This window comes from Sinocyclocheilus grahami, unplaced genomic scaffold (genome assembly GCF_001515645.1).
Source record: "Sinocyclocheilus grahami isolate Dianchi unplaced genomic scaffold, SAMN03320097.WGS_v1.1 scaffold453.1, whole genome shotgun sequence".
Taxonomy (NCBI): domain Eukaryota; kingdom Metazoa; phylum Chordata; class Actinopteri; order Cypriniformes; family Cyprinidae; genus Sinocyclocheilus; species Sinocyclocheilus grahami.
The window spans coordinates 858,747-882,047 of record NW_015505632.1 but is presented as its reverse complement, the minus strand read 5'-3'; the positions used below and the strand labels follow the sequence as shown (position 1 = coordinate 882,047).

At 38.6% G+C, this 23,301-nt stretch overlaps 1 protein-coding gene across 9 annotated transcripts; it reads right to left on the bottom strand.

The window, feature by feature from the left end:
* Positions 1-708: 708 nt before the first annotated feature.
* On the bottom strand, positions 709-23,149 carry atxn2 (ataxin 2). 9 transcript variants are annotated; one of them, XM_016234497.1, is made up of 25 exons: positions 22,648-23,149; positions 21,669-21,702; positions 21,368-21,427; positions 21,162-21,233; positions 20,871-21,021; positions 16,608-16,622; positions 14,307-14,431; positions 14,064-14,155; positions 13,779-13,967; positions 12,912-13,078; positions 11,855-12,070; positions 10,471-10,653; positions 10,207-10,386; positions 9,976-10,083; positions 9,157-9,227; positions 8,731-9,080; positions 8,443-8,509; positions 7,527-7,667; positions 6,757-6,774; positions 6,036-6,108; positions 5,590-5,783; positions 4,441-4,564; positions 3,639-4,018; positions 3,383-3,557; positions 709-749 (listed from the first exon to the last, which is right to left on the bottom strand). In XM_016234497.1, the coding sequence occupies exons 1-25, from the start codon at positions 22,764-22,766 to the stop codon at positions 721-723; spliced, it is 3,333 nt and encodes a 1,110-aa protein (XP_016089983.1). In that variant the 5' UTR covers positions 22,767-23,149; the 3' UTR covers positions 709-720. The 9 variants fall into 9 exon arrangements, with proteins under 9 accessions (XP_016089983.1, XP_016089989.1, XP_016089985.1 ...); XM_016234503.1 differs by having other exon boundaries at positions 4,465-4,564; XM_016234499.1 differs by having other exon boundaries at positions 6,042-6,108.
* Between the last annotated feature and the right edge of the window lie 152 nt (positions 23,150-23,301).

Sequence of the window (23,301 nt, the reverse complement as noted above, 5' to 3'; positions counted from 1 at the left end):
AAAATGACAGTAAAACAAAAAAAACAGTCAAGGCGTGTCAAGTTTTTAAAACTTTTTTTAATGTTTTTCTCTTTTTTTATTCATTTATATTATCTACAAAGTAAACGTTATTTTAACTTAACAGTTTTATAACGGTCAAGTCTAATGGGGTTTTGCCATCAGATTAAATTAATAAATAATTTATCTGCTTTTTTTTTTGCCGAACATCTTCAATAATGGAAGTTTCTTGTGTTTAGTTTGGTTAGAACCATTTCACTTTGTTGGTGTTGATTTACCCCAAGGTCTTGAGCACAGCTATAGCAGCAGCATTTAACAGTAATGTTAATACTGTCAATATACGGAAGAATTATCTTTAACTTGGGTGCAGACGAAATGTTCCAGTTACTTATGCACAGTTTTCTCACTCATCTGGGCTGTTTTGTTATTGTTAGGACCCACTGCGAGAGTTCTAGTGTCACTGAAACGTGAAAAATGATTCCTCGTTAAAACTCTCGTCTTTTATTTTATTTTTAAAAAAAAGCCAGAGTTCACCACATCTTTGCCTGCACGCATTTAATCACTGGTGGTTGGTAGCAGTAGAGCAGCATGAATGAGGTTCTCGTGGCCATTAAGGGGAGTTTAGAGACGGGTAAAGTTTTGTTGGCCAGGTAGGTGGGGCCAGATGGCTCTGCGAAGATCAGGAGCCACTCAAATCGACTGCTGTTCTCCGATCTTCATCCTCTACAGCTGCTGCTGATGGTGACCTTGCACTGAACAAAAACACAAAGATTTATATTATAACCTCCATAGCAAAATGAAGAGAGAAACTTGGTGGGGGGGGGGAAACATTTACAATTAACAACCCTAGTCAGTATGGAACAAACATTACAGGCAAAAACAGAACTGGCCAATCACTATATTTTCATACAAAAGACAATAAAAAGTTGGTTTTGAGATTACATGGAAGTACACAAGTCTCTAAGAATCACTTGTTAAAACACATTAAACTCAAGTGGGAGTCGCCTTATTCCCAAACAGAGGAATATGTGAGATGCAGGCAACTACTACCAACTCAAAGCCAGAAGAACTGTGGCAACATCTCCAAGATGCTTCAAGAAACCTACCTGAAAAGCTATGCACAAGTGCACCTAGGGCAAAAGCTACTTTAAAAGCAAAGGATGGTCACACCAAATGCTGATTTAATGTAGTTAATAGAAGATAACTGAAAAAGAAAATATATTTATGACATTATTTTTGACAGCATCCTCATTTTACAGCATTTTTTACACAAGTGCCTACAACTTTTAACAGTACTGTTGCTTTGCAGGTAGGTTTCTTGAAGCATCTTGGAGACGTTGCCACAGTTCTTCTGGATTTAGTCTCAGTTTGTTCTGTTTCTTCACGACATTCCAGACAGATTGGATGGTGAAGAGATCAGATCTCTGTGTGGAGCACTGGCTGTAGTCAGGCAAAAATCTCACTGGATTATTACAATAAATGGCAAAATTAATGTATATTTCCTTCTGACACACTACAGCTAAAGATAGAAATAACTGACTTAAAACCATTTTTAGCTGGTGAAAATACTAGTGTTCTAATAATTTTGGCCACTCTGTATATTTGCATACTATATTCACACATATACAGTGGGGCAAAAAAGTATTTAGTCAGCCACCAATTGTGCAAGTTCTCCCACTTAAAAAGATGAGAGAGCCCTGTAATTTTCATCATAGGTATACCTCAACTATGAGAGACAAAATGAGAAAAAAAAAAATCCAGAAAATCACATTGTAGGATTTTTAAAGAATTAATTGGTAAATTCCTCGGTAAAATAAGTATTTGGTCACCTACAAACAAGCAAGATTTCTGGCTCTCACAGACCTGTAACTTCTTCTTTAAGAGGCTCCTCTGTCCTCCACTCGTTACCTGTATTAATGGCATCTGTTTGAACTCATTATCAGTATAAAAGACACCTGTCCACAACCTCAAACAGTCACACTCCAAACTCCACCATGGCCAAGACCAAAGAGCTGTCAAAGGACACCAGAAACAAAACTGTAGACCTGCACCAGGCTGGGAAGACTAGGTAAGCAGCTTGGTGTGAAGAAATCAACTGTGGGAGCAATTATTAGAAAATGGAAGACATAAAAGACCACTGATAATCTCCCTCGATCTGGGGCTCCACGCAAGATCTCACCCCGTGGGGTCAAAATGATCACAAGAACTGTGAGCAAAAATCCCAGAACCACACGGGGGACCTAGTGAATGACCTGCAGAGAGCTGGGACCAAAGTAACAAAGGCTACCATCAGTAACACACTGCACCGCCAGGGACTCAAATCCTGCAGTGACAGACGTGTCCCCCTGCTTAAGCCAGTACATGTCCAGGCCCATCTGAAGTTTGCTAGAGAGCATTTGGATGATCCAGAAGAGGATTGGGAGAATGTCATATGGTCAGATGAAACCAAAATAGAACTTTTTGGTAAAAACTCAACTTGAGGAGAAAGAATGCTGAGTTGCATCCAAAGAACACCATACCTACTGTGAAGCATGGGGGTGGAAACATCATGCTTTGGGGCTGTTTTTCTGCAAAGGGACCAGAACGACTGATCCGTGTAAACGAAAGAATGAATGGGGCCATGTATCATGAGATTTTGAGTGAAAACCTCCTTCCATCAGCAAGGGCATTGAAGATGAAACATGGCTGGGTCTTTCAGCATGACAATGATCCCAAACACACCACCCGGGCAACGAAGGAGTGGCTTCGTAAGAAGCATTTCAAGGTCCTGGAGTGGCCTAGCCAGTCTCCAGATCTCAACCCCATAGAAAATCTTTGGAGGGAGTTGAAAATCCGTGTTGCCCGCGACAGCCCCAAAACATTACTGCTCTAGAGGAGATCTGCATGGAGGAATGGGCCAAAATACCAGCAACAGTGTGTGAAAACCTTGTGAAGACTTACAGGAAACGTCTGACCTCTGTCATTGCCAACAAAGGGTATATAACAAAGTATTGAGATTAAATTTTGTTATTGACCAAATACTTATTTTCCACCATAATTTGCAAATAAATTCTTTAAAAATCCTACAATGTGATTTTCTGGATTTTTTTTCTCATTTTGTCTCTCATAGTTGTGGTATACCTATGATGAAAATTACAGGCCTCTCTCATCTTTTTAAGTGGGAGAACTTGCACAATTGGTGGCTGACTAAATACTTTTTTCCCCCACTGTATGTATCGTATCTTTATTTTTTATTTTACTATCTGTGTGTTACTGTTGACCCCGTTCATCGGAAGCTCTTCAGTCACAGAAATTCACACATACTCCTTGTGTGTGCAAGCATACTTGGTAATAAATCTCTTTCGGATTCTGATATGTGTTAAGTTGATCTGAGACAGGCCCTTACCAGGGGTGAGAGTGTAGGAGTAGTGTGTGGCTGAGGACACAGGGATGGGGTTGAGAGTACCCTGGGGCAGCGCAGGCTGGGGGCCAGCAGGAGCCTGTGTGGCCATCAACATCATAGTGGGGGGATGGGAAGGAGTGCCATGATGTGGAGGTACCATCCCTGACTGCATGTGGGCCTTTAGAGACAAAGTGAATTAATATTTTTAAGTATTTCTTAGCATTTCTATAATCCTGGTGTCTAACTCGTTAACACTAACCTGCTGCACATGAGCCATATGGTTATGGTTATACCCATGCTGCACCTGCTGGGGGTGGATGTAGACAGCCTGCTGAGCGGAGGGGAAACTGGCTTGAGGAGACTGAGGGTTGGGGCCGGGGTTCATGGAAGGCGGGGTGGGTGCCAGGGCTGAGTACATCTGCTGCTGTGGTGGGTTTCCCAGATGGATGGCCTGGGCTGCAGCGGCCGCTGCTTGGTGCTGAGGATGCTGAACGGGGCTGGGGGCCGGGTGGCTGCCTCCATGCTGAGTACCCTGCTGCGGCTGTCCTGTCGGGGTGGCAGAGGGCTGAGGGTGCTGCGGATGATGGTGAAGGGTAGAGCTTGGGTGGGAAAACTGCTGAGGAATGGGGGTAGGTGACACTGAAACACAGAAACAGACAAACACAAGCAGTTATAATATATGGTATCACTGCATTTACTCAAAATAAATCCAATGAATATGAGTGTTACCAAATGCAAATAAATACAAACGACATACTCCAGTCTATTTCTTTGAATGAGTTTTGTAAGACATTTAAACTTTTAGATATTAAATCATAAAAATAATATAAATATTATAACTACAATTAAAAATTTAATAAAAAGAAAACATCAACTGAAAATTAGGTGCTATTTTTGTTTGAGTCATTAATGTGTGACTCATTACAAAGACCATCATTACTTGCTGTAGCATTGAGCTACAAAGAAGCTATAAAAAGTAATTAGAACAGATGCACTGTATGATAGTAAAGAGGTTAAATGGGCTGGCAAGATTTAGGCTTTGTGCTGGCGGGAGTTCTTACCATACATAGTATGCGTCTGCTCACCATACTGAGTGGAGGAAGAAACCAGGCTGGGCTGAGCATGGCCAGGAGGGGTGATCATCCTCGCACTGCCCTGAATCACTGGACTGAACACATGCTGGGCCTGAAACACAGGAACCCAAGATTATATTAATGACTTAAACGAGAGGAGTGAAAGACTTCATTTATAAATATTATCTGTCCAAAACACTTTTTCCTTATTTGCAGAAAATGGACTAAATACATTAAATCCACATTATCATATTTTTAATGAATGGTATATGGTGAATGGCAGTTCCTTTAAAAGTTAAAAGGAATTGTTAATGTTATATGTTAATTGTTTATGTTTATGTTACATTGTATATAGCTGGTGTTTAAAAATAAATAAATAAATAAAATAAGCAAAACATTTGGAAATTTAAAGATTTGTTTCCAGGATTAATGGGATACATATTTAATAATACTTTAGTCATATTATTATTATATACATATTATACTGATACAATTCTAAAGTTCTTATATTATTGTAAAAAAAATCCAAGCAAGTATCCAAACAAGCCATAATGTTATTTTCAAAAGAATCAAAGATTCCTAATGGATCTTATAAATCCATAATGATCAGTCATTTGTTGATATTGCTATCATTTCAGCATTTCAACACTGTTCTAAGAATAGGAATTATAATGTTCACAAATAGAAGACTGTCAGGCACCACATTTATAAATGCTTAAGTTTTGTCCAAAACCGTTTACTGTCTGAGTAGGTACTGCTTGACTACAAACTTTGAGACTGTGAAAAAAGTACACTGTACTTTTATTTAAATCCAGGCGTACTTCATCTGCCATGTTGGCTTTGTCATGTGATCTATGGCATAAGCTGTGTCGCTTCACTGCCATTCACAACTCCCTTCCTGTGGACTCTTCCTCATGGTACAGTACAAAAAATGTCCACTGAATGTGCTCTTCAGATTTTCAACAGAAGTATTACATCATTCATGAACTACTTGCCTACTGTTCTATACTATGAATTTAGACATACCATACTGTTTTTTTTGTCCACTTTAAAGTAGGGAGGAAAGCAAATTTGGGTGCCTGGAATTTTTTATTTAGTAATTCTTCATTAGAAATGAGACCTCTAAAGTCACTGTACCTGTGTCTGGTAGTGGGACATCTGTTGTACCAGAGGTTGGCTAGCAAACTGCTGGGGGCTACAAGTGAAGTATTGGGTGGAGTAGGCTGGGCTCGGTGCCACAATGGGCGGCCCAGCAGCTGTAGCTGGATGCATCATTGTAGACGTGCCAGGTGGGTGATGCTGGTCTGGTCTTTGCTGTGGCATGTTTGGTACTGCAATCAGATACAGCAAAAGAAGAGAGAATGAAATGGCATGATGTTGTTTGAGAGACAAAAAAATCATTTTGCACAGATCTTATTTCTTAACTGCACAGCCCTGCAAATATTATACAAAATCAATACACAAAAACATATAGCATAACTCCCTCACACTGAAAAAGCTCATGACAAGAGAAAAAACAAAATAGACTTAAGCAGCTCTATAAAAAAAAAAAAAAAAGCACTCTGAGAGTGAAGCATTCTCACCTTTACCTGGTCTGTAGGGCTTGGTCTGGCTCATGGTCATGTGAGGAACCTGAACATGGTACATGGCTGGAGGCTAAAGGATGAGGAGCAGAACTTGAGATGCAGAACTACAACTATGTTGAGTTTTTCACAGTCTTGAACACTTGCTGAATGCATCTTAAAACTATTGTGTATTATATTCTGTTGATTACCACTGTAACGCACTTTCTCTTTTAGCCCACAGTGCTCATGGGAAAAAGCTATTTGTAAACATTTGCAATGTTTGTGGATTAATATGTTCAACTCCATGTTCTGTTTCTTAAAGACATGAATTTTAAGATGTGCCAACAAACGTCTGTCCTCTACTGCGAGAATACACACATTAATGCTTCTGACTGAAATAAAGCCACAGAACTTTCTGGCGTTTTCCTTTTCTGGTCAAGTGTTCATGCAAACAAAGCTTCAATACTTGTAACAAAACAAAAACAATGTTAAAACAAAAATTGATGACTAATTTTAAAGAAAAAAAAAAAAAAAAAAGGACTGATAAATTTTAGTTGACAAGGAAAACGTATAAAAATTAGTTTACTGACAACAGTATTAAAATATAATAATCATAAAACTGATCAGCTGCAGTAAGAAATGGACAAACCAACAACTGCTGGTAAGTTATGCAGATAAAAATCTCATACATGTTTTCATGTAGAAAAGTAGAAAAAAAGAAGCTTAGAATTGCACAAACCTTCCAGATAATGCTTTTCTAATGGAGAGAGAGGAAAGAGGGAAAAGAAACAAAAAGAACGAGTCTTTAGTGTAATAATCATTTGCTTTTTTAAGTATAAGATGCATTTTCTAGAAAATGTGCGAGTGATTAAAGATGAAACAAAAGCTTTTTAAATGATGCTGTAGAGGAAAAAAAAGACTAATTGTCGCTTTTGAGTTTTGCAATTGCTGAAATGCATCTTTCCACTCTACACCACAATATATATCAGTAAAGCTTTTATTTTGGTCAGTACAAAGTAAATTAGCAAATACAATATCAAACATCAGTGAGGTGTAAATTCTCCGGCTGATGACAAACCATGAACTCCTTCCAAAGTTTGGTAGCATGCTACCAGTCAAATCATTTTTTTCATGATCACGTTCTTGACCTTAAGGTGTGTTCACACCAAGTCCACATTTTTGGACAACTAGTGCACACCTATGATTTTTTTTTTTTTACACACAATTCAGAATTTGTGCCATTTTATTTAAACCAGACTTAGCCTAAACAGGCCTCTACTGGCCCTTCTCACTGAACGAAAGCAATCATGTGCTGGATATACATGCCGATGAAATGCAGCTGACAAATGAAAATGTAGGAGGGATGGCTGAAGTATGAATGCAATCAGGACATCAAGGATCTTGGCACATGAATGAAAATAAGAACAAATGTTTTGGGATAGATGTGGGCTTCAATGCACAGAACGAATGAGATTACACTAACAGAAAGGTTCATGTAATGGAGCTCACCTGAACGCCAGGACTGACAGGTGTCAGAGGGTACATCTGGAACATGGGCTGGCCATAGACGGCAGAGGGCTGCTGCATTACTATGGAAGGGCTGGGCTGACCCTGGGGCCGGGTTTGAGTGGGGGTTGTTGATGGTTTAGGCTGAGGAAAGAGTTCAAATAAAATAAAAAGAAGATAAATATAATAAACATGTACACTTCTATCCTATATTTTAGGGCTGCACGATAAATCGCATGCGATATTTAACACGCATCTTATCAGTAAAGCCGCTTTTGTAATCAGCGGTAAATCTTTCACATTGAGCAGCATTAACTACAAAGAGCCGTTGTTTACTCACGTTCATATTCACGCAAATTTTTGCGCAGCTCGTCGGTGAACAACGGCTCTGTATAGTTAATGCTGCTCAATGTGAAAGCCCACAGGTGATTGAGATTTACCGCTGATTACAGAACCGGCTTTCTGACAAGATGCGCATTAAATATCGCATGCGAACAATCGTACAGCCCTACTATATTTGTTTGCCCTCTTCTAGAAAACCCAATGAAAAAACAAATCAACAAAATATGTTGTACCTTAAAGGGATAGTTCACCCAAAAGTGAAAATTTTAATTTTCTCACCCTCAAGTTGTTCCAAACCTGTGATATTATCATACCATGATATTCTGAAAAATGTAACCCAATAATGGCTGGTGACAATTGACTTCCATAGTAGGGAAAAGAAAATACTATCATTGGGGGACCAGCAACTGCTTTGTTGCCCACATTATTCAAAATATCTTCTATGGTCAACAGTGAGAAAATTACAATTTTTACTTTTAGATGAACTATCCCTTTAAGGCACAACATTGTCTATTTTTGGGAAAAATTTTGATTTCAGTTCAAAAATGGTCACAAAATGAACCACCAATTTACTTACAGGGGAGCAAAATACCCTTGGGTTGAACTCCTTGGCATTGGGATTGAGAGTAGATTTTCTAACACTCCTAAAACGTGCATAAACAATAAATTAATGTTGTTTTATTCACAATATGACAATACAATATGGGTTTGAATTACATATCTGATGTGGTTCATTTTACTGAGAAAGACTCTTTTAAGCAACTTTATCTTTTTAAGAAAATTAATTTCTCATTTTGACAATAAGCTCTGTAAGTGATTGACATTGATAATGCTAGAGCTTTTCCATTTTCTTCTGCTGACTCACTCTGCTACAGGGTCATTCTTCTCCTCCTTCTCATCCTTGTCTTTTGCAGCAGCATTGGCCAGAGGCGAGGTGGTTTGAACGCCCTGAGATGTCACATCAGGCCCTCGTTTCTGCTCAGGTACAGCAGAGGAAGGAGAAAGCAAAGGGGTACCAGATTTACTTCCTGTTGGGGCGACGCTCACAGCAGTGGAGGTTTCTTCACTAATGGCGGACTCCATGGGGACTTTAGGTCCTGTTGGATCTATGGTGCTCTTCTCAGTTGCTTGATCCTTTGGCTTTTCTACGAGGTCCCGTGGAGTCTTGGCCACCATGGGCTCAAAAACTGAATCTGGATTTGAGCTAGACTGCAACTACAAATGATGCAGGGTTTCAATAAATGGAAATACAGTTATGAAACACTCATAATGGGAGAGAAATAAAACTTACCCTAAAATCTACACTGAATTTCTTTAAATTATCTATTTGTTTCCTGTGGTCTGGAGCCATGCTTGAAGGTCCTAGGAAGATAAAAAAAAAAAGCACATTTATTCAAAACAAGTTACATAATTTCATTTGATTTTTCAGTTTTGATGCAGTGGTTTCGCAATATACCATAGAGACGATAAATGTGATATTTAAAAAAATATAAAATACTGATACTATGCTAATACTAATCCAGCACACATTAGCTACATTGCTACCGTCACACAAAATAATGTTGGAGAAATGACAGGTGAAAGCGAGACACTCCAGTTCGACACTGCAGTAAGTTATAATCAACAGCAAGTTCTTTTTTGTATGCTTTCGTACAGTTATGGTTACAAACTCAAACTCTCCCTAAACTTTTATTTTTAGTGTAATTATTGGAAAAACAAGAGACAACAAGTTTTTCAAACTTCTATAGATACAGGAAAAATCATTGGGAATTCAAAGAATGAAAATCAGATATTGTATCAGCCCTACTTTGATGCATATGCTGTACCTACATTTGTATGGCAGTTTGTGTATGACTTATAAGATGAACTGAAAAAGTCATTTCCTGCTCCATCTATATTTACAGTGTCAGCAATTCTGCAGAAAAAATTAATTCTTAGAAGCCAAATCCCTAATTCTTACTGACAACTGGCAATTTCTGCTTTCTTGCGTTTTATCAACACAGCAAAATCGCATGCTGCAAAAAAACAGCTTTAGCAAAAGCTCCAAAACTCAGATTAAAAATGACTGGTTGTACATGATAAATAGCATAACATCTCCACAGGTACACACCCTTTCCGATGGATCGAGCGATGCTTGCAGAAGCTTCAATAGGTTTCACATTCTCCCTGTTGGCATTGGGAGAATTTTGTCTCGTCTCTAGTACTCTTGATTCTTTGGCTATTTAAAACAATTTTTTTTTACAAAAAACAGGTCTGTTGTGAGATCTGGTACAGAGGAAATTAATAACACATTATTAAACCGGCCTTAAAATGGCACATATTGTTTAAGGAACGTCCTTACCCTCTTCAATTGGAGATGCTTCCAGGTTGGTGGGCGGATTGGCTGCTGTGGGTGACGTCGCTGCTGTGGAAGCTGTCACAGAGTCTACTGGCACTGTACCAGCCTGAGGGGAAGACAAGCAGGAGGGGCTTGGAGCACCTCCGCCAATGCTATTTTGTCGAGGTGATCGAGGTCTGTGTGCTAAAGAGGAAGTGGGAAAAATTTGTCAGCAAGTCATTCTGAATGAAACTGAAATCTGGGTACAGATTTATAATCTAGACATACCACCGCTGACAACAGATGACCAGGTTCCCCCAGAAGGACTGCTGCGAGTTGGAGGGGGAGCGGAAACCTCCACCGATGCACCTTGGGACATATAATCAGTTGGAGGAGGCCCACCGCCCCGACAAGAAGCCACTCTATGAGGTCTAGGAGTACGCTGTGACTTGGGGGACATTCTTGGAGGACCTGCATTCACAAACACAGGGATGAGTGAGCTTTAGAAGAAGAAACACACCCCCTTTAGGGCATCTCTCACCAATGTGTAGTGTGTAGCTCTCTCCAAAAGCAGTTGCAGTACATGTGACATTCAAAATACCAAATATAAAGCAGAAACTGGGCTGTTATACATAGTTATAAAACACTCATAACTATGTATAACAGCAGTTTGTGGTTTAAATATGTCTTGGACACACTATGACACATACCAGAGAATGTGATTTTAACCAAATTTGAGCAAGTCATTCATTTCAGTAACTCATGTACGGAGTACCAAACTTCACATGCAGAAGAAAAAGAATAAAAGAAAAAAAACCGCTGTGACCATAAAGAAAGACTTTGTTCTCACATTTTATTAATTGTGGCCTTTCTACCAATCATAATTTGTTTTGCTTTGTTTTAAATTAAAGCAGGCGGGGGGAGAGATAGTAAATTGTTGCTATGATTGAACTAAAACAAGGGAACAAATTAATACAGCTTGGTCACAATTTAACTAAAACAAAGAAACCAATTAATACAAAGTGGCCATATTTAACCAAATGAAAACTAGGAAACTAATTAGCAAAATGCAGCCATGCTTTAACTAAATTAACATGAGAGAATGAATTAGAACAACGTGGCCACATGTTTACTAAAATGAAGCAAAAATTTGTACACTGTAGCCACAAATGATTAAGTCATGGAAACAAATTCTTCGTTTGTTGCCACACTTTTTCCTCCGCATGTCATGTGCCTTTCTCCGTATTTATTACATGTTAATGGATAAGAATGTTAATTCTAATCAATCTACCTGAAATACATTTGAACTGAAGAGGCTGTGACAGATTCTCATTTGATGTGCGAGAACACAATGTCAAGCCAATGTCAGACATGGAAAGAAACACTTGGGCATTGCCAGTGGTGTCCCCATGGCCAAAACACAATGCCAACACTTACACACACACCGCAGAAAATGAGTGAGTGAAACGTGCCCCAAATCACTTCAATCATGCATAAAAACAGGGATAGCAATAGAAAATGGAACAAGAAGAGGAGTGAGTCATTTTATTAAACACCAGGAAAGTCCCACATCTGTTAGTGGCAGCCTTAATTCAGGCATTTGGATTGCAAAACTTGAACCTGAGCAGTGGTGCCACAACAAAATGGCTGCTCGGTCTGGAATTTCTGATACCTTCTGAGGACAGGCGTTTGGGCATGGTGTACAGGGGCCCTGTAGAGCCATGAGCAGAGGGGTGAGACAGGGGCCGAGAGGGCCTGGATGGGGGTCTGGAAGGAGGCCGGGTGGGCGTGGCCGCCCGGGGCGGGAGAGAGTTGGTGGGGCCTGACTGGTAACGGGATGGAGGGCGAGAAGAGGGAGATGGGCAGCGCGAGGGCCAAGGGTGTGCACCTGATAGAGATGAAATGAGTCGAAATGAGAGGAAAGAAAAACTACATTTGAGCAAGTGAGTGAAGGAGGGGAAACAAATGAGCATGTAAATTGAATAGGAAAACAGAAATGTTTGAAGGCATTAAAGAATGAGCAGTTTAGATAAGAACACTGACACTAGTGAGGAGAAAAGTTCCAGAGAGAGGTAATGGAAGAGTATTGGGAAGAAATGAGTTGAGAAGGAATGAGAAGACACCAAAGAACAAGGATGAAATGCAACAAATCACATGTTGAGGTTAATTCTAAGGCAGTGAAACATAAAACACCAGGAAACAGGACTTCAAAGAAAGAACATTTGGAAAGATCAATCAGATTCTCTTGGAACAGCAGCAGTCTTGGCCTGCAGTACTCCCTAGCTCAAATCCTTTTATCATGAAAAGACTGAAAGCCAGAGAGATGATTTGGTAGATTGATTGTTAGTGAAGGAGAGAACAATAGATTAATAGATAACATAAGCCAAGGGATAGATTCTCTTTTTTTCTAATTCCTAGTAGTTTAAGTGGAAATTTTGAGTTCTGTTTCATGGACTGATTAAGAAATGATTCCAATAAAAGTGACACCAAGGAAAACTTTGAGACATCTATCAAAAAATATCAGCACATTGCTTGTATAGCTGTGCTGGTAACCACCGCCAATAATATTTCAAGGCTTCAAAACTGCATAACCAAACATACAGTTTGTTTGCATACATTACTAAACTTGATGGTGTAATAAAGGTACCACAACACTAGTTGTTTTGGATACCCAACATGACCCAAAATAAGTCAAGGTACAAACAAAGAGTACAAAAATTATCTTATACCTCCATTGACCACGCGCTGATCCATTGCATTGTATTCATGAGGTCCAGATCTGGCCACGGGTGGCCCAGGGCTGCACTGCACAAGTCTGGGTGAGTTTTGACGACCAGCTCCCCATGACATCCCTGGTTCTCTGTTCCTCTGACTAGGGGGAATGTATTTGTTCTCCCTGTCGAAGTAAACAGAATTAAGAGGAAAACTCTGCATTGAAATTAAACTAATTGAGCAATACTCTTCAAACTGAAATAATAATTACATTCTAACACCAACTAATAACAACTAAAAACTGTTGTGAAGCCACAGACACATTAGCATAGGTCATTTTTCCATTGTCAATAGTGAATAAAGCACAGCTCACACAGAAGTCACTTTCACACTAAGCAGCCTTCTGTTGGTCAACACAGGGCAACATCCACATCTTTTGCCCTGAAGCAAAGTTCCCATTTGTGTGGTTTCCGATTGAAATTACTCAATTTTGTCTGCAAAACTTTGAAGAACAACAATACATTTGCAGATATTTGTTGCTATTGCCTGCATTGATCCAGACCAAGGAAGGAAATATAACGGTTGCACAAAATTTGGGCAGATGAAATAATATGCAACAAGTTGCCATTTAAAACCAGCAAGTTTTTGTATTCTTCAGGGATATGTAAATATATTTCAATCTGAGCATAACCTCTGAAGTTAATCAAAGTGATTACATGAATCAAAGTATACATGGCAGCCATATTTGCAATGCCTCCAAGCAGCTATTTTAGGCATGCAGGCAAGCTCCTCTCTACTTGAATGGGGAAATATAGACAACTCAGAAACTGCTTACCAAACTCACATTTAAGTAACATTTAAATCAGCAATAAAATCGCCTTCACCTGTTGAGGCTGTGAAGCTCCCTCTCTCCACGAACCACAGCAGTGTATTTCTCTTCCTCAGAGCGGTCGTCATTTTCCAGAGCCACCCGGGCCTTATAGGTGGCACTGGCTTCAATCTCCTCCGCCAGCTGTGATGCACGAGCCTCCCGCTTGAGGAACTCCTCAGAATTGTCTCGCTCCAAAGGAACCCTGGAAACAAAAGGAAAAGAGACAACACATACCTAGGATTTATACAAATGGACATACTCATTAGATGTGACTCACAGCACAAATGAGAGGACTTACGTGTATGAGGACAAGCTGCTGTCATAGGTGGACTTCACACCATATGTCTCCTCATTGTATTTAAACATCTCATCAGGATCCCAACCATTTGACTGAGGGAGAGACGGTTTCAAAAATGTGATTACTGTTTCACCTCATACCTCTTGTAAGAGCTTTAACTATCTAAACATTGTTACTGCTTATGATACTTCTAAAATAATCCAACATTATATGTCAAGCCTGATTTGTCGACTGTTGTCTCACCAGATCAGTGTCAAGAGATTCCATACTGCCCGAGGTGTGCTGCTCCCCTCCATCCCAGGGTTCCAGATCCTTCTCTTTGTGCTCTCCATTCAGACGGGCACTTACTGCACTGTCTGTGAAGTTGTCTTCACCGCACACCAACACACACCAGACAAACAACAGGATTCATATCACTTGTATCATGGTGATGCAAAAGCACGCAAATGCTTATAGAAGGAACATAAAACGGAAATGAAAACAAATGTATGATATGGGGAACATAATGAAATGGAAAACGGGTGATGATTTCTAAATGGACAAAATGGTGGTGCAGGGGCAAGGATCTCACATTTAGTCATAAGACAACAATCTTGATTCTGAGCTCACTGCATTACAAACACATTTCAAAGGCCATGTTTTCAGAAAAAAGGGTGGAGCTCTTGTACAATGACCAAAAAACGAATGAGTGATTCCTCTCACTGTTCCCTTTAAAGTCATTGCTAACAGTTAATTAAATCCTGATGCTTAAATCAAAGGTGCGGTCACATTTTCTGAATTTTCATAGGCAAAACCCATTAATTTTAATAGGAATCCACACAATTCAGAATTTTGCATGAGGGCAAAAGGCCTTCCCGTGGGTTCCCTATGGATTCGCCACACTGACCAACAGAAAGCTGCTTTGTTTGAAAGCAACTTCTGTGTTCGCTATGCTTCATACATTGCTACATTACTAACAACAGACAACAGACCTTTTTGCCTGCAAAATTTCAAAGAATTTTACTAATGCTACTGCACCTTAACACTACAAAATAAAATTGATTATTGAACAGAAACACTAATTGGAAAGTGAGATTCCTGAGAACATGACCTTCAACAGAGTATATCAGAGGTTAAGGGTCACAAAGAACTCAAGAGGAAACAGTATTACAAGAATTAGGAAAGAATCAATACATGTGGGTTTGTTAAACTGGCATGACGAAATGCATTTCAATCAGTAGTTTCAAAGAACTGATAAATGAAAAGAACTAATTTCATTTCACGGATTTCAAATGCTGTTGTATGAAAAACAATGCCAATTAGATAAGAGTAGTGCTGCCTAATGATTAATTGCATCCAAAATAATTTCCTTTACATATGTATGTGTACTGTGTATATTTATTATGTATATATAAATACACACGCATGCATGTATATATTTAAGAAAAAAAATGTATGTATAATATCAATTACATTAATATAAATATATACATGGAAATATTTTCTATATATATACTGTGCGTGTGTGTGTGTGTGTGTGTATATATATATATATATATACACACACACATATATACATACACACACAGTATACAAGCATATTATGATAGCAAAAACTTTTATTTTGGATTAATCGTTTGACAGCACTAGATAAGAGTTTTCATGGCAGCATGATTTGCATTATTGATATTAAACTGTTCTTGCACTGAATTTAACAGTTCATGTTGTTTTCATTAAATTAGATTTTATAAAAGAAAAGGAGAAAAATATGCAAACAAATCTAAATGAAACCACAACCTGAAGAAGTATGATCTCCTACCAGGATTTATTTAGATTAAGCAATATTGTGACACTCATGAAATGAAACGGGCCTCTAATATAACATTATCAGGATAATTATGTAATGACAATCAAAATGTTACAGTAGCTACTTGCAGCCAGCTTTGAGTGGGTTTGGCACTTGTTTGTTGCTTGTTTGGCTTTTGGTATGATGATGGCAAATGCCATTTCATCTTTATATGAACTAGCTGATCATTCTTGTATCTGTGCCATTTTTATAAACACCCTGCATTCTCAGGTGCAAAAAAACTGAAATCTAGTAGCTAAAGTCTTAACATTGCACAATTCCTGAGGTGAAGTACTGTATAACACAGACCTTCTCTAAAAGCTACCTCTAATTGAACTCTGAAATATGTGGGGGGGTTTGTAGGTACTTAACAAAAAGAGGCGATTAGGAGACTCAGAAACATTTAATCTACCTTAAAATATCTTAGAGAAATAGTCAAATATCTGTAGTCATATCAAACATCCATATAGCTCGCTAATCTATGTAGAACACAAAGAGCACTTAAGAAGCAGATACCGTGTGCTTCTTTTGTGAGGATAATGAAAAAAAAACAATATCCTCTGACTTAAAGGCTGCATCAGTGTTACAATAACAAAAGCATCTCTGTGTCAAAATGCCTGCAAGTCATGCACTATTCACCTACTCAAAGACTGCCGCAAGCAACTGAAAAGATTTTGCATAAAAATACATTGGCAAAAGAAGAGGATGAGTTGCATTACCTGCATCTGATGAGACTACACCCATTTAAGAGGAAAGAGACAGAATAAAAAAAATGGGTCAGTTTGATAAAGTCATTGACCAGGTTCAACTAATACATTTTTTGCACCTACAGTGATAGAGACAGGCAGGCAGGGTTAGATTGTATGGAAGGAGCAGTGGATATAATATATACATACACTTCAAATTTAATGCAAGTTGCAAATGTCGTTTAAAAAAAGCCGCTTTTAACAAATGCATTTTTCAACAAAAGGATAAAAAGCTACCACACAGGAGTATGTCTGGAATGATAATTTCTTTTGCATTCCTAATGCATGTAGTAGCATTATAAATATATTTGAATGAGTGATTTGCAATTTCTTTGATCCATCAAAATGTCATGCCCTCTCCTAACACCACACTTTGAACTTTTATCAAATAAACATCTTATTCCGCAGTAATGAAAACATAATTGCAGGACTACAGCAGGCACTGTCCATAATAATGTTTTTCATGGTCTGCACTGACACTGCAAAGCTCACAGATCTGATTGCATAACACTGACCACATTTACATGCACATCACAGATTAAGTTTATGGTTTTGGTTATGCTTTTATTAAATGGCTCCTACACATTTTAAAGTCAAATTTAGGGCTTTTTAAAAAGTTTTTAAGATCTAAATAAATAAAAAGAAATACCATACACGCTAAGGGCGTACTATAGGGAAAAAAAGTGTCTTTTCAGAGATTTTGTTGACCGATAACTAGACAATATTTTGCCGAGTGTTTTTTGCAAGCTTTTACACTGAATGCATTTTTTATCATAGTACTGTAGGTACACGTAGGTGGCGGCAAGTTACTGTCTTGAGTGAGCTGAGTGAGTCATTCTCTCACTCAGCATTTGATGGCTAATTTATTCAACATAAATTATGGGTAACCAAATTAAACTGATTCGATTAAAATGCAGATTATTACAATAACATGCCTAAAACTAACAATTTTAAAGGGATAGTTCACCCAAAAATACAATTTCTGTCATTAATTACTCACCCTCATGTCGTTCCAAACCCGTAAGACCTTCGTTTATCTTCGGAACACAAATTAAGATATTTTTGATGCATCCCATGAGCTCTCTGACCCTCCCATAGACAGCAAGTGTCCTTACATGATCAAGGTCCAGAAACATAGCAAAGCCATCGGTAAAATAATCCATGTGACATCAGGGGTTCAACCGTAATTTTATGAAGCTACGAGAATACTTTTTGTGCACAAAAGAAAAAAAAAACGGCTTTATTCAACAATTCGTCTACTCTGCGTCAACCTAGTGCCATTTTTGAGAGTATCCACTGAACGTAAACAACGCATGCTGTTCTGTGTCAGCTGCGCCACGCGGATGGACAGTCAGAGAGCTCTCAGATTCCATCAAAAATATCTTAATTTGTGTTCCAAACATGAACGGAGGTCTTACGGGTTTGGAACAACATGAGGGTGAGTAATTAATGACAGAATTTAAATTTTTGGGTGAACTATCCCTTTAACTTTGTGTTTATTGAACTGTTATATAAAATCAGTATCACATTTTCTAATCCTGCTGATATTTGGGAAAAGCACTCTTGCTTGTGTAATACTACACACACACATCATATGATAAAAATATAACAAAAACGTATGGGGATAAAAATGGCCATGTATAACTTGAATTTTTGGGCCATGTGACATCAGGGGTTCAACCGTAATTTTATGAAGCTACGAGAATACTTTTTGTGCACAAAAGAAAAAAAAAACGGCTTTATTCAACAATTCGTCTACTCTGCGTCACCCTAGTGCCATTTTTGAGAGTATCCACTGAACGTAAACAACGCATGCTGTTCTGTGTCAGCTGCGCCACGCGGATGGACGGTCAGAGAGCTCTCAGATTCCATCAAAAATATCTTAATTTGTGTTCCAAACATGAACGGAGGTCTTACGGGTTTGGAACAACATGAGGGTGAGTAATTAATGACAGAATTTAAATTTTTGGGTGAACTATCCCTTTAACTTTGTGTTTATTGAACTGTTATATAAAATCAGTATCACATTTTCTAATCCTGCTGATATTTGGGAAAAGCACTCTTGCTTGTGTAATACTACACACACACATCATATGATAAAAATATAACAAAAACGTATGGGGATAAAAATGGCCATGTATAACTTGAATTTTTGGGCATATAAATGCTTACATCACACAGTAAAAATTTATACTCTCAAGCCATGTTTTTTTTTTGTTTGTTTTGGCAGAGTGACATACTCCATAATGACAGCTTGCACAATGTTAAAGCAATAATTCTGATATTATCGTAGACCATACATATCGCACACCCCTACGCACATAAAGAACAAGTTCACACAATCTCAACATATCATATTTCACAGAAAATTTTACTCTAACACCATACTCCTCACTCACCTCTGGTGAAGCATGCAAAATGTCACATGTAAACAAAAGTAACAACCTTACGTTGCACTAAACTGTCATATTTTTTAGTAAAATTTAACAATTCTCCTCAAAGTGTAATGCTTAGCAGAAAAAAACACATATTTAAGACATTTTAATGGCACTAAAATCAGGAGAGTTTAAATACGTGGGGAAACCCTGTATGAGGCAGCAAGATGTTATGATGAATTCAACTATGTGTACTGACTTGTGTATGTATCATTCATTTGAAGGTTTAAATAAAAAAGAGAGAGAAAACATCTCCTTGCTGTAATAATATGGGTTTGGCAGCCAGACATTTACAAATATAACAGAATATTCCCTTTCTGTAAACACTAATTACATGAAATTGAGAAATAAGGAGAATTGGATACAATGACCAGATATTGAATATGTATCAGATTAAGAACCAAAACCGGCCCAAAGTCGTTAAAAAAAATATCTGATGTTTACACACATTTAACAAAATCTGATCTGCAGCTGACACCACAGGAAAAAAAAATCTGAGATTGGTTGACAGTGTAAATACAGACATGGTTGCTTCATATTTACTGTAAATAGTTGCATTGGATATAAGACCCATTTGGCTCATGCTTACTAACAAACAGCAAAACACCACACCCTCTTATTAGTGACAGTCTTTAACTCAACTCTAACAACTAACTTAACCTGAAGTGTGTTAAAAAAAACAAAAAACAAGATGAGACAATGTGTATGAATAATGGCTCGTTTCCACTGAGCGGTACGGTACAGTACAGTACGATTCGACACACATGGACAGCAGAGCGGAACGAGTGAAGGAGAAGCTTTATCCCCTTGTATCACGCAAGTGTGACGATTCTAGTCAACCAATCAACGTTCTGCGGTGAGTTTAGCTCCACCCTTTTGGTACCCTTTGCTGTGCTAGGTACCCCAATGGAAGGGTACCAAAAAAAGTGGTACAGTATGGTTCGCTATTTTGGTACCATTCACAACTTCTGACAGTGGAAACAGAAATAATTGCGTACCGTACAGTACCGAACCCCTCAGTGGAAACGAGCCTTAATTATAAAGCCCATCACAGATTAAAAAACTAATAGGCACTAAACTAAAACAAATATGTAGAATTGAACAATAGGGCCTTTCGCTCCGCAGGAACCTTTTCATAGTACCAGAACTAATTGTGGAACTAACTGAACTGGTACTGAACTGTTGTCAACCATGAGAAAATTCCTTGAAAAACTTTATCAATCATGGGATATAATTAGTGGGTTGAATATTACAGGATTATTTAATACAAATTAACGTATAATAGTCAGGAGCTCATAGAGGAAGAATTGCACAAGCACATTTGTTCTGTTCTTTGTACTTATCCAATGGCTAATACAATATACGGTGCAAGTAAAATGTTTGCTTTTTAATTTCCGACCACAGTCTAATCATATTGGTCTTCTATAAAATGCATATACTGCAGTCCTCTAAATACACATCACCCCATCTGCAGTAAAATATAACCGATGGCTCTAGTTTCAGCAATAAAAACATCTTGACTTTACATCTCGAAAAATCTGTTCTGATGGTTGATGCCAACTCAAAGCATCATTTTAAGTCACACTTTGAAATGTGTAGAATTATGTACAAGACCTTACAGAAATTTGTTGTGATGTCAGTAAATGGATCAGTTTTCCTGCTATTTGTGTTCATAGATTAATTGCTTTGGCAGTTCATACCTACACAGCATCTATACTACATCTTATCAGAGCCTATAATGCACCTTTAAAGGAACCACTAAAGAAGCAATGGACAAACATTTCTTTGACAAAGGTCTCACCTTTCTTGGCATAGTTGAGGTCCACATCTTTGAAATGAATTACCATTACATCTGAGGACTTGAAGATGATGCTCTCCACAATATCCTCACGGCGAGGGCCCACATTAGGTTCTACACTCTTCCTGTGTGCAGCATCCAGGACAATATCACACTGCAGATGCACAGAACAAAACCATATAGGGAAAAAATGTCATATGTACATAGATGTAGAATAAAAGTGAATTATTATTTTTTTTGCTGCCCAGTGATTTAAATGTTTGAGATTAGGGTTACAGAAATTCCTCTCCTCACCTCTGGGCCATAGGTCTTAAAAACGCCTTCATAGATCAGCCCGTTTTTAACCTTAAGTTCACATTTGGTACCCTGTTGAGCGGTGAAGCACAAAACCAAATCGTATTGGTTTTATTTTGGTAAAGAGAATGACAACATAAAAACAAAAAATATAACAGCTGCAATATGAACAAACATTTTTTTCAGTCTTGTGCATTTGGACTCACCACAACTGAGGTCAAAACATGAACCATCCTCATGTTTGCATAAACTCCACTGAAGGCCACCTTAAAAGATAATTGAAAAAAAGAAAGAGCATTATTTCGGTCTGCGGTAAAGCATTATATAAAAATATTTATATTTATACTGTAATTGGTTGAGCAGTGTTCATTGTGCTGATATACAGTTCAACAAGGGACTTTTTCATGCTTTCTCAGTCGGCTTGAAATGGAGAAATTTTAAATGCGAGTCAATTTAGAAAATCGATATTATGAATAAATAAGAGAAACTGAAAGAAAGGATACTCACTGAAGTGGAGGGTCCTTTGGCATTGTTGCGTCCTCTGGGAAGAGAGGAAACAGAACGATTGATTAGCTTGATAAGAGATAATTTATTATCAAATGGATACATGGAAACGTTTGATATGCTGTATTCACAGTTTGCAGAGCCAAAAACCATTTTTACCAGGAACACTAATTAATGTGATACCAATGGAACTGTCAATTGCACATGCACTGGCATACACCAAGAGCTGCAATGACAAGGGAGTGACAGATAATCATATGCTTCATGCATTTAATTGTGCAAAGAAGCGCTTGTGAAGTTCCCAAACAACAAGCTTAGGAAAAAACAAGTCAAAGGCAAACGATGCAGAAATAATGTTCTAAGGAGCACCTGATTGTAACGTTATTTTCAGATATTCCTAACTTACATGTATCAACAAACTAGACTGTCATGCGGATAAGAGCGACAGATAGTAACGGTGTATGCAAATAAACGTTGGCTTGTTAGCTAGCTAACAACACTACGATGAATTGTATTACTGCTGATACTCTCATTTTATGGCTCGCAAATCATTTCTTTTAACGTTGCTCAAATGTGAAACCCGTTCAATCCCATTATGCAGTCGGAAACGATAGAAATGCATCAGTCTAGTGGGGCAAAGCTGTCATAGTCATATTTCACCGGCAAAATGACACTAACGTTATTCATCCTGAACGTGTTCATCACAGCAGACAACCCACCCCTCTCAAATATTCACGAGCATATTGTCCGCTATCAGCTGTTATTTTATAACCGCGATGGCTTTGTGCCCATTAACGTGTGAATCTCTGTCCTGTGAACTTGGCCTATATCGGCCTACTTGCGCTCAATCCCGGCCACTGCAACTTCACAACCTGCGTTTTTAAACTACGACACAAGTGCAGGCATGCCGCATCCCCCGCTAGGTTCACGCTCGAACGTCCTCCAAATTAAAACCCCTCCGTGTTGCAGATTCGGCTCTCACCTTCCTATGTTCTGGCGTCCGACGCCTCCTCCTGCTCCCCCGGTACCTGAGGCCGCAGCGGCTCCGCTGTTGCTTCCGCCGGGTTTGCGATTACCACCGGCCTGCGGCTTCATGGACATGGTGATCCCATAAACGACAGCTTGAGCAGAGTTTTCTGGCTGTTTGAGAAAACGTTTTACACCGCGGACGAGTGCAGAATATGCTATTTGACGCGTTAGCTGACAGTTGATCTAGTGACAGCCAGCGTGTAAAGCTACTCCTCCAGTTATTCAAGTCTCCACTAACGCTGCCTGCTACTTCAGCTAGCTAGCTCTGCTGATTTAATTCCTGCTAAACAGAGACAATTTAGCCCGTTTTAAAAGCAGAGCGCGGACAATCCATATGTTTTAGATGTCAACAAAAAAAACAAGCCGGTAATTTCGCTTTTTTGTTATTTTAAGTGCGATATTTTCAGTGATATACACCGTTCACGCGGGGCTTCAGCACTGACCGATAGACCTAAACAGTCTGAAAAGCCACAAAAAGTGGCGGAAGGATACATACACATCCCAGGAATGTGTGTACTCCTTTAGATTGTTTTATTTGTTCTAAAGAGAAATTATCATCAGTAATTACTGTAAATATGTCTGCAACGTGATACATGATTTAGTTGAT

Excerpts from the sequence above, each read along its gene's own strand:
- atxn2 (XM_016234497.1), bottom strand. The coding sequence starts at position 22,766 with ATGTCCATGAAGCCGCAGGCCGGTGGTAATCGCAAACCCGGCGGAAGC. Across the intron at positions 9,228-9,975 it reads CGCTCGATCCATCGGAAAGG|GACCTTCAAGCATGGCTCCA; the intron begins GTGTGTACCTGT and ends TTATCTTCCTAG. Across the intron at positions 5,784-6,035 it reads GCCCTACAGACCAGGTAAAG|TACCAAACATGCCACAGCAA; the intron begins GTGAGAATGCTT and ends ATCTGATTGCAG.